The sequence below is a fragment of the Pholcus phalangioides genome, unplaced genomic scaffold (genome assembly GCF_987345545.1).
Source record: "Pholcus phalangioides strain wild (caught in Gottingen) unplaced genomic scaffold, Ppha-v1.0 ptg000008l_1, whole genome shotgun sequence".
Lineage (NCBI taxonomy): Eukaryota > Metazoa > Arthropoda > Arachnida > Araneae > Pholcidae > Pholcus > Pholcus phalangioides.
The window spans coordinates 32072896-32085466 of NW_028301601.1; the positions used below are offsets into that span (position 1 = coordinate 32072896).

General features: G+C 34.7%; 1 protein-coding gene across 1 annotated transcript in view; it reads right to left on the reverse strand.

The window, feature by feature from the left end:
• LOC149084187 (neural cell adhesion molecule 2-like) overlaps positions 1 to 12571 on the reverse strand; it is a 265084-nt gene that overhangs the window by 26329 nt on the left and 226184 nt on the right. The window contains exons 5-6 of the mRNA XM_089234532.1: positions 9390 to 9686; positions 1534 to 1824 (exon numbers count right to left, since the gene is read on the reverse strand). Coding sequence (XP_089090658.1) covers positions 1534 to 1824; positions 9390 to 9686 — 588 coding nt within the window. The remainder of the gene's footprint in view (positions 1 to 1533; positions 1825 to 9389; positions 9687 to 12571) is intronic.

Consider the following 12571-nt stretch of genomic DNA (forward strand, 5'->3'; position numbering starts at 1 on the left):
TTGCCGTCAGGTTCGTGGGTCCGATCCTGTGCATAGATAAAAAGTTCATTCCCTAAAGCGGACCCGAAATGAACACTTATAGAAAGCACCTTCATTTCTTTCCTACCCGACTCGATTGGTAGTAAATTGCCCTAAGGCGATATGACCAGAGCTGGTGGCGGTAAAGTAGTATTAGAATGTGTTTAACCCTTTCGATTTCAGCTAAGGTGGCGCCGTATATGACGGAAGTACTGCATGCGAACGAAAGAAACTTGGTGATGGTGTTTTGGAAAGGGGTCACTGTAAGTTTTAGTGGGAAATATTTTTTCTTTGCCAATATCTGGTATCGAACCCGTGGACCTGACACCCAGTTGCATGTGAATATAAATATATACCACTCCTCCACTTGCGCAAAATTTCCCTAACGGCCAAACCTCTATTTTTTTTCTAGTAATACGTTTTTTGCATCGCGTACACACGTGAGTCGCGCAGCGTGACACGCCGCCCACTCACTAATAGGAAAAGCAGTATGACTGTTTTCCTACAAAGCGCAACGCACCTCATGCCAGTGATTTTCGTCGAGCGTGATTGGATGACTGGTTCTGGAAGAGTCGCGTGCGTCGTACGCCGCGCTAGTCTGGGTTCGAACCCCACCGTCGCCACAGTAGTGGTTGGCTGAAGTTGGTATTCTGTGGTTCCCAACTTCGAGGTGCAAATATGAACCGATCTCTCCATTTAAAAAAAGTCTCGCCACAGAAAGCAACAGGTCTACAACGACACAATAATTCAATGATTACACTCCACTCATAGTTAAAGAAATTGATGGCAGATGGAAGCACTATACATAACAAGCATTATACAGGAACAAACTTCATTCGGGTTCATTATCCGTACATGCATATTCCAACATGTACCAATTCGTTGGAAGTTCCGCAGAAGAAAGTAGACGAGGTGCATGGGATAAAGTTACACGTTTCTGCCGAGTGAAATGGCCTTATTCGGTTCACGTGGTGCAATAGAACCTCATCCTAGGAAAACATTGGCTAAAAAGCTAACAATGCCATAAAGCGGGTACAAAGACCAGAATTTCCTCAAATGCACTGCAGATGGAACGTTCCAGTTCCGCAATAGCTAGTGAATTTTATCGGTGATCTGGTCATTCAAGTGAGACCCCTAAAACGATTAAATCCTCCAGCGCATCGAAAATAGTCAGAAACAACTTGCAGCATCACCTATTAGTGAAATATATAAATCCAATACGATTCAAAATTTACTAGTTCTTCTGTGTTATAAACGTAGAAAACATAGCAATGAGTACATTTCCTACCACTAATACTTTTTCTCGTTTTCCTTTTTATATTTGTGAAGTTATGTTTCGATTTTAATAACTTTAATAACTTTTTAATTATTTTCTTTACAACCTGCATAGATGTGGTGCACATAATGTACGGGTTCAGTTATCCTGACGTAAACGAATTGCAAGTGTCACAAAATAGGGAGGGGAATAATACGCAATGCATCGAATAGTCACGCTGAAAGCATGATGAAACTTACATTGGACCCTCAAGTAAACATGATTGCTCTCCCCTTGACCCTCGGAATTGGTTGCTGTGCAGCTGTATCTTCCCCGATTAACTCTTCGAACTTTCTGTAGTACCAGCGATTGATTACTGACGATGACACCGGCTGACAGATTCGTTTGAAGCTCTTGTCCTTCGAATTTCCATCCTGTTTCAGAGACCCAGGGATTGGCTTTGATGGTGCATTCGAAATAGACGTCGTTCCCCTCAATTATGTTGGAATGTCGTAATTTGTTGCCTAACCTTAGCGATAGCTGCGGAACAACTGCGAAGGAGAAACATTAAAAAACTATAAAACAACTGTTTTTTGTTCAATGAAGTTGATGCACTGATTAAATAGAAATATATACAGTTATTCAGCATATATTTTTGAAATAAAGTAAAAACATTTGATATTAATATGTAGAATGCAATGCCAGCTATAAAAGCTCTATACCATACAGTACGTTCTTATAAAATATTCTATGCAAATAAAAACTGAAAATTGGATTTCTATAAAATGTTTTTTAACACAAGACATATGGAATAAAAAAATATAATAAATAATAAAAAAAAAGTACAATAAAAAGATGAAATATACACCAACATATATGATTATAAAAATGTAGAACAAGTAGTTGAAGCAAATAATAAAAATAATAAACAAATAAAAAAGTCTGCTCGAAAGAAAAGAATCAGTGTATATACAGTCGAATCCCGTTTTAACGAATAACGTTACAGCGAAAATCTCGTATTAACGAACACTTTTCTAATCCTCCAGTTAAGTTTACTCAGGAACAATGCAAAATCCTTTATAACGAAATTTCGGTATAACGAAGTGATTTCTTCGGTCTCTTGGAGCTCGTTATAACGGGATTCGACTGTATCACATATATATACGAAAGCATTCATTATTCAATATTTTTTAGTAAATATGATTTCAGAATGAATAGGTGAGGGATAGTTCATTATTATTCGTTCGAGAGTTTGAAACGTTTATACGTATAAATTATTTTCAAAAGCTCAGTGTCTGCTTGGTAGGATTAATTGCTGCTGTGGGGTTATTGATAGAAATCGAGTATAAATATCATTATTGAATATAATCAGTCTATCTTTCGAAGGCCATAGAAAAACTAATTGCAAAATAATTAAGTTTCTTAACAGCATTGATTTTTTGGGGAGAATCCATTTAGTTTCAGAAAAGTGAAACGTAGAGGACACTCTTATTAAATTTAAATGTTATTTCAAATGTGTCTATAAGAGATAACAATAATTCTAAAGTTGTATCATTATTGTTAGATGTCAGCAAAGCATTTGATACTGTGAATCATAGTATTCTTCTAAACAAACTTGAAATGCAGGTATTCGGGGTTCGTCACTTACATTTTTCAAAATATATTTTACTAACAGAGTTCAAAGTTTAAAAGAAAATTCCATTTTGAGTTCTAAAAGACAAATTACATCTAATGTATCACAAGGATCAGTATTTGAACCCATTTTATGTTCCTAATATACATAATTAGCCTGTGTATCTTTGATTTGGAAGGAAGAATCACTACTTCTGCTGATGATTTAGCTCTTTGTTACTCTTAAGCTCTTCAGTTAACTTGAACAGTAACATGCAGGATGAACTTAACTCAATAAATATCTGTTTTAAAAATAATAAATTACAACTAAATGTAGATAAAACTAAATTCACTATATTTGGCTCTGGTACTTTTAATGACAAACCATAGTGTGACAGATGGTTGTATCGCGGACTGTGTGTGCACAGTTGTCAATAGAGTAGACACTTTTTAGTGTTTAGGGATTTTTTTTAGATTCAAAACTATCCTGGAAAACTATCCGATCGCCGCCTGGCAGTCGAGTGGTTAGGGAACTAGCTTATCACTGTGCAGGTCTGGGTTCGAATCCCGGTTCGAGCATGGATGTTTACTAACACTAACAAATTCCCTGGACGGATCATGCTGTTTCCCAAACCATTTTAAAACCACTTTATTTTACGTTAGTAGAACATGTTGGGGGCATACTTCAGCTATCTTTCTACACTTTTCATCATACAGAAATTGTTCATCTGTATCATTCTGAGTAGAAATAGACTCACACCTCTACAACATTTATATGTTTATGAAAGTTGAAAAATATTTTATAAAGGAAGTGACCATCTCAATCTGAAGTTACATAAATCTGGAATACAATTTAGGCGGCATACTATACAGGGATCCTATAGTATGCCGTCGGCATCTATACATACTATGAGGAATCGAACGTGGGTTCGATTCCCCGCAAAAGCAGTTGGATTTTCTCTTTCCAAAAAATAAAAAAAAAATCATCTTCGACCAGCCAGTTGTTAAAAATCTTCGTATGGTAGCCGAGAGTGACGTCATTCTTGTAAAATATGTATCAATTATTTTTTTTGTGGGTTCACAAGCTTTCTCATCCTCTAAATGTTTTGTGTCTGTGTTTGAACTAACTAAATAAATAACTAACTAACTAATAAAGAACTAACTAAACGAAATTAGTTAGTTCAACAATAAAATTACGTTATCTTAAATTTTTTAAATAGTTTAAAAGTAGTAAAACGGGGATTCTATATACTATTGCTCTTTTATATATATTTATTTACATCTGAAGATTCCTATATAATTGTTTTCGTAGAATATACGAGAAGAATAAAAATTATACTGTTGATTCAGAAATTAAAGCAAAATATGAAACAATATTAACTTAGTTATGGAAATTCATACAGTGCCGATCTCGCTTAATCGCGTAATGAATAACCTCTGGCACAAAATTTTCCCACCTAATATGCTAATTTCAATGACTTTTACAGCTAAAGAAAAAATCGATTATCGTGCTACACCCGCCAACTGTTGAAGAACACCAACGACTATACAAGTAACGTTTTTATTGAATGAAATATTTGTAAAATTTATAGAAAATATGTTACTAAGTTAAGGTAGAAAAATAATGATTTGAGGGTAGGTATTGGCTCCAAGAATTCAAGTTGTCTTCAATACGCACATGTTATTTTTACTCTCTTTTGAGTCGCTAACTTTCCTAATGAAAGTAAAAATCTTAGGTGCTGTGATCATTTTAATTAAATATAATTTTATAATTTTCATTTGATTTTTGATGTCTGATTTATTCCAGAAACGTTATTAATATTGACACTTAATCAGTTTTCCATATGGAAAGTACGAAACATACTAATGTTGTAAAATGGCAAATACAAATTGAATTATTATCCGCATAATTGGACATGATTTACTGGAACTGTTGATATCCGATACTTTTATCTCCGTGAAAAGTTAAATTGCGGAAGGTATATGAATTAAATTTTCTATATAGTTTAATTGAAAATGAATGCTTATTGGGGAATTTTGTGCGAATCAAGTAATTCCTTTCTATGATAATTCTATGAAAATTCGTCGAGATTTCAGTAATTAAATACTTGATAAGTTTTCCATAAATACCTCTTTTTTCGGAATTGCAGGTTAGCTCATGAAACATAGAAAAATGTCGAAATTGTGGATATTCAATGCCCCTATGAAATTGTATTGAAATGCTAATTATTTTTTATTATATTATTTTTTTAGTATGATAGAGAGAGAATCGCAAATTTTAATAATTGAAATAATTTAATAATTCACTGCTTTTTCAGTTTACATTTATTTCGAACATTCTTCGTGAAACTTCCTTGTGCATACTGATTTATTTTTTAATAAAACTCTAGTGCAGTGTTTAAAGCATTCTACATATTTGACAAATATATATTTAAAACTTTAACCTATATATTCACAATTTGAATATAAATAAAATAATCGACACAATTTTATTGTTATTGAAACAACTTGTATCGTATACCAGCTTCAGAATGCTTTTTCTCAGATATAGATATTTTGTGAATCCCTATTTACAATAAAATCAACGAAAAATAGATTATACAAAATGAAATATAGATAATATATATTTTAACATGAATCACAATAAAATTGTGATTTCCTAATTTTATTCTATGTTTTACTACTTTATGCATTACTGAAATAAAATTCATTTATATCTTTGATATATATTTGGTTTTTTTTCGCCCTCTGCTTTCTATAAGAAATCTTTCAAGTTGAAAGTTTGGACGTCGTTTGCAAGGCAAATTCGTGGCAACGGCCAAAACACAGAAGAATCGGGTAAAGAGTAAAGAAGATTTTAATATCAGATTCTGCATGGAAAGAGAGAGATTCGGAATAAAGATTATGCAAATTCTAAGCCTATATTTCTTTCTTTCAGGTCTATCCCTGGAATTTCTACCTGGAGTGTATCTCTTCCATTTCTTTTTTCTCTCCCAGCCCTTTTATTTCTTCTCCTTATATAGAAGATTTGCAAAATCGTCTTCCTGTTCCAAAACGAAGCCATCAATGAGCATTAAAGCAAAGCTGCTTTTGAATGAGAATGGGAATATATTGGGAATTTTTGGGAGATGAAAGCCAAGATAAATCTTTGCATTTAAAGTTTTAGAGGATTTGACACCAATGGCGTAACGTTATTCGGTTTATTTAGATCAGAGTACGTTCGTAATAATCATTGTTTATTTTAAGCTTACAGAAATCTAGTGATTGCCCTCAGAAAAATTAGTAAAATTTTATTTTTGTTGATAGAAAAAATCCATAAATTAGGTGTTTATAAATCGGATATAAAAGCATAAAAACTAACTTTTTGGGATTAGAATAATGTCAATTATTTTTTAATTCAAACGTTTAATGAACTTGGGCGTGGTAGCCAGGTCAATACTCGTGTAAAGTACCAAATGGTGTTCAGAGGTGTCGCGAGTTCGATACTTGTTAAAAAAAAAACTTTCTTGACACAGGGGTACAACAGAAACTGCGACATGACTACAGAAACAATTGCTGCAGCAGGGAGTCCCCCATGGAGGGGTCAGTGCACCAATTTCTCAACGAATATAAAAGACAAGCCTGCCATTCGTAATCGGCAATAAGTTGTAGGTCCCGGTCTAATTAGCCCTCGTGTGCAGAAAATGACCGTGGTGCGACAAAAATGTTGAAATGATTGAATGCATTTGAAAGAAATGGATTCCTAATTGTTTTCAGACAAGATTACTGCATAGCAAGTGAACCAATTAGGATTGCATGATCAGCTCAAATTTCTTTCAATTCTGCACACATATAGGTGCTTTTGAGGTATGAAAATACCAAGAGTTTTTGTGATATCCTCAACTTAGTCATGGAGCTAGATGGCGTAGCTTGTGGAGCCCTGAAACACCAAAAAACATAGTATCCATACACTTTTTTTTTGCACAGTCACTGTATTAGTGCAATACAGTCATATATATGTCAAGTATCTATAGAAACAGTATTTTTCTGTAAAAGTTTCAGAATAAAAACGTTGTAACAACTCAGCAAAAAGTGACAAAACTATATTGCCCCTTAATATTAACTTTAAATTTTCAAAATCCCTGATGTTATCAAAAGTAAGCTATTATTTTGAACAAGAAAGCTTGAAGAACCAATCTTTACATTTTCATTGATGTAACAGGATATTCTTTACTTTCTTTACCATAAATCTCTTTATCTTGTCCTTCCTTTTTGGAAATATTTTAGCTTAAAAATTTGTATTTATAAGCAGAAAATCCAATTCTTTTCATTATGGTAGCCATTTTTCTTCGAAATGGAAAAACAGCCTGAACTTTAAATTTGAATACATTTAAACAAAGGATATATCAGCTGCTTATTAGAAAACAGTTTACTTTTGATTATTGATTGCATAAGTATTTTTGATTAACTCTCGTGAATAGTCTGAAAAATTCTAATTGATCATTTTTGTCGCACCACGGTGATTTTCTGTACATGAGGACTAATTAGGCCGGGACCTATTGCCGATACGGAACGGCTTTTTTACACTCACCGAGAGGTTGGTGCGCTAACCATTCGATGTGGGCCTCCCAGCAGTAGCACTCTCTTTCTATGATCATGTTGCCGTTCCAGGTGTACCCCTTGTGCCAGGAAAGTTATAGACTCACAAGGACGAACCGGGCATCGAACTCACGTCACCTCTAAACATCCTTTGGTACTTTAGGCGAGTGTCTTATCGACCTGAGCTACCACGCTTAAATAATTCTGAAACATTGGTGAACATAATATTCAGATGGACCCTCATAAAATGAGCCGTGTAACATAACCGGCTAACAAATTTAAAGATGTTTACAATTTATAGATGAATATATGATTTCGTGTGATGAAAATGCCCGCCAAGTCATTAGCGAACTGCGAATTTACATATTTAGTATAAATATATATGTGGTATTTGAAATATAGTTGAATTAACATTGCGAGAGACTTGCTTGGAACTTCGATTGCATGTGGCAGTGATTCTCATAATACTGACGCGCAGCCACTATATTTTGAGATTAGCATACAGAGAAGGCACGCAGTAAAGAGGAGGGCATGAAAGGTAATTGAGAAATCTACTATTTAACCGTCCATATACATCGTACACATTCCTCTAAGGAATTTCTAACGAATTTTTACATGACAGAATGTGCGTTCTGAATGGCCCTAACGTACTGTGTTAGAATTTTTCTTGTTTCATGTTATTGCTGGTGCTGTCATTGAGAAGGCTGCGAAAAAACTGTAAAAAAAAATGTAAAGAAATGAAGCTATTATTCGTGTGTGAACTATGGTGAGCGAAAAAGTGACTACTTTTAGAACTCTTTAACCATTTCACTACTACATTACGAAAAAAAAATTAAATAGATATTTTACATGTAAGTTTTCTGGTAGGTCATTTTAGTTCTAATTAAAGCCTAAATACTAAAAAATCCTTTTTTTTTCCAAAAATTATTTAGATTTTTAAACGAATTACTAAACCGAGTGGGCCTATTTATCAGCACTATACGCTTATAGTAAAAATAAAATACAATTCAAATATGTTGGGAAAAAAATCAATGTTTACCTATTTTACGACAAAGAAAGTCATAATTTGTGTTTAAAACACTTTTGTTGGGGGAACATTTTATGGGAAGCAGTATTCTACAATGTAACACTCTTGTGTAATGCAGTATAGACGGTCACAGGCTATAACTGAATCTTATTAATGCATTTAAAACACTAACAGTTCCGTACCTGTGCTATCATCTGGTAACCGTAAAGTAGTTATACAGCCTATATGCTTCAAAATATCAACACCCAACAATGTATGCAAAGGATATTATACGGAGGGAGGTTAAAAAATTAGTGGTGATTTAAAACACAGTAAACAGTGAAAGGTTTAAAACACTCACAAGATGTAGCCCGATAAGAATTGCTCCAGGGCTCGGCCATAAAAACCTTATTTATAAAGGTTTATTTTATTTTATTTATTTCTGGACCCTCTGTGCCAAAAACGATGGAAAGTTCACAGACTCCCTTTGCCAATAAAAGGAATGCTTCTTACGAAATATTACTTATTATTATTGCTTGTTATGGACCTTCCTACTAAAATCATCGGTACATAACAACTCAAAAACAATGAGTTAACTGATTGTATATATCTCCAAGGACTCCTAATCAAGAAAAATAATATAGCGACTGAAGGAGCCATAGACGATAAAAGGCTAAGAAACACAGAGGTGTAGCAATAGTTAATATAATACAATTATGAAGATATCACATGTCGATATAAAGTCCGTATAGTTCATATATGCTACATGGACTTAGTAATTTATGATATTCAATATTATTATGTTATCGTGCAGTGTTTAAACGGAGGAACACAGATTTATGGTACACAAGACAGACTGTTATACATTTCATGGCTTATATGACAGTGCACACACATTACATTTGAAACAACTCTACTTACAATGGACATCGAGCTTCCAAGTGTCCTCTATGGTGCTTCCTACTATCCGGGGATTTGATGCATGACACTGTATCAGCCGTCCGTGGTCCTCCGGTGACGGCACAAAAGTGAACACGCTAACAGTCACGTTACCGCTGGTGACTAAATCCTCTTGAGCGTCTTTGAATCTGGTTCCTCCTTTAGTCCAACTGATCATCGCCGCCGGTCTCGAACCACTCGCCGTACACTTCAGTTGGATGCTGCGACCGGCCACGAATGACTGACGCGGACTCGTGATGCGCACTTGCAGAGGTCTGACTAAGAAGGATATCAACCGAATAAATATAAATACTATATAACTACATATCATCAATTAGCAATTAATTTCTGATTATATTTTGATGGGCAAATCCTATAATATACAGGGGTCTTCAACCTTTAAGAATTTTCAAGCAAAATGGAATTTTGCTCGCAGGTCCGCGGACCACCAAGTTAAACAGTGGTATCTGGAATTTAAAAATTGTGTCGGGAATCACAGATACTTGATGGAATAATGTAGAATATCTTAATGGGTCCCGAGTTATAGAGGGGACCCTCAAATTATTGTGGCCTTTTTATTTACAAGAAGTCAAAGTGTTTATTTCATTCAATATGCATTTTCATTAATTTATTTCTATCATCAAATATGAATTTTCATTAAATTATATCTTTCATTGGATATGATTTTTTATTAAATCAATTCTATCAATAAGTGTGAATTTTCGTTAAACATGATTTTTTTTAATTACAAATAAATACCAGTTTGCCACCTTTATTTTTATACTTAGAACATGTATTTTCTTATATTCACTGTTCACATAATATATTTTATTTTATAAATATGTTTTTGTTTTGTTTTCACGCATGTCAACACAGTAATACTAATTGTACTAATGACTTTACACACATTGTATGTTGTCAGTATGAGTAGCCAAGTTACCCCAATTCCAAATCATAGTGCATCGATATTTACTGTACGTCAGTTAGTTTATAATATGTTTTGCATTCTATTATACAAGCGTAAAAACTATTTTACCTATTGCTTTGAAATTATACTTCCGACGATTATGGAAACTTCTTAAAGAGTATTAAATTTAATTATTACAAAATATTTTGTTCAATAGTTCTCAAATTATTTCCCCGCACTAATTTGAGTTGTATACGTGGCACCCTTGCTTTATTGACTTTTATTTCATTGTCTCTTACAATGTTCGGAAAGAACACAAGTCTAAACACAAGCCGCTGTGGTGGTCGAGTGGTTATAGTGCCGGACTCGTGATGCGAGGATCCGGGTTCGAACCCCACAGTGGTGGTCGGCTGAAGTTGGTTTTCTGTGGTTCCCAACTTCAAGGCGCAAATGCGAGCCGATCTCCCCGTTAAAAAGTCTCGCCACAGAGAGCAACAGTCCTACAACGATAAATCATTCAACCATAACACTTCACTCATAGTTAGTAAAACTGGGGGCAGATGACAGCACTACACATAACAAGCATTACACAGAAACAAACTTCACGTCAGGTTGCACTACACGTACACGCACATTCCCGCATGTACCGATTCGTTGGGGGGTTCCGCGGGGGGGGGGGTGCATGTGTGGTGTAGCAGTAGTAGGTAGGGGCTCGGGGATCCATGATGTTCTTAAGTCAGCCACCTCGTTGGGCAGTTTGCCTGTTGTGGCGTTGTATTTGTATTTGTATTTGTAAAATATAAAATAAAATACTTACACAGGTCTAAAATTGTTTTAGTTTTGGTAACTGATTTTTATATTAGTTTCAGTGCAGATTCCAAAGCTAAAGATTCCTAGGTCTGTCATTATAATGATAGGCCCCCAAAATCACAAATATATTTGGCAATGATTTACAGTACCCACTTCTAACACACAGTTTCAATGTGACTTGTATACTGTTTATGTATCACTATTGAAATTTATTTTTAATGTTACCTCTTAAACTAGAGCCAATCTGACAAAACGAATTAGAACCCTAAACATCGGAATTAGAACCCTAAAATCACCCTTAACTCACTGGAATAACTTCTGCGATAAAATCAATGTTGAGCAATTCCAGAATTTCATAATCGTCTTTTAAATAAACTGAATGCCAAACAGGTATAAATCACACTTATTTCTATTATGTAATAGTACTGCTTACAAACATTTTCTGAAGAATGAAAAGTTAGTAATAATTAAAATGTAATTATAGCTTAATTTTTAATATTTCAAATAACTTCAAAATAATCATAAATTTAGAATATTCTTATTCAAGGTATATAAATATATTCAAAATAAGTTCATAAAAAAATGATAATATTATATTAAATAATAATATTACGCTACACTTAAATACAAATACAACGCCACAACAGGCAAATTGCCCAACGACGTGGCTGACTTAAGAACATCATGGATCCCCGAGCCATTTTTTGGAGGCCCTACCTACTACTGCTACACCACAAATGCACCCCCCCCCCGCGGAACCCCCCAACGAATCAGTAGATGCGGGAATGCGCGTGTACGTGTAGTGCAACCTGACGTAAAGTTTGTTCCTGTGTAATGTTTGTTATGTGTAGTGCTGCCATCTGCCACCAGTTTTTCTAACTATGAGTGAAGTGTTATGATTGAATGATTTATCGTTGTAGGACTGTTGCTCTCTGTGGTGAGACTTTTTAACGGGGAGATCGGCTCGCATTTGCGCCTTGAAGTTGGGAACCACAGAAAACCAACTTCAGCCGACCACCACTGAGGGGTTCGAACCCGGATCCTCGCATCGCGAGCCCGTCACTATAACCACTCGACCACCACAGCGGCAAAATATTCCTACACAAAATAACTGTCATTTGTTATAAAACAACGCAATTGAATTTTTTAATTATTTTACACAGTAATAATGATCCAAACAACTATAAAAAAAGCCATATTTTTCAGGCAACTTTTTCATCGCAGACATTTATTATTTTCTCAAAATGGCCGGTGGACCACAGCGGAACTCTCCGAGAACCACACGAGACCCACGAGCCACGTATTGATAACCCCTGCTTCAACGTAAATATTAATTTTTCATTTTTATAAGATCGCTCTGTCCTTTAATGAATATCATCCATTTTGAAATCGTTCCCATACATTTTTTATGCTTTAATTTCCGGCTTTTAATCTTCATTTCTGATGC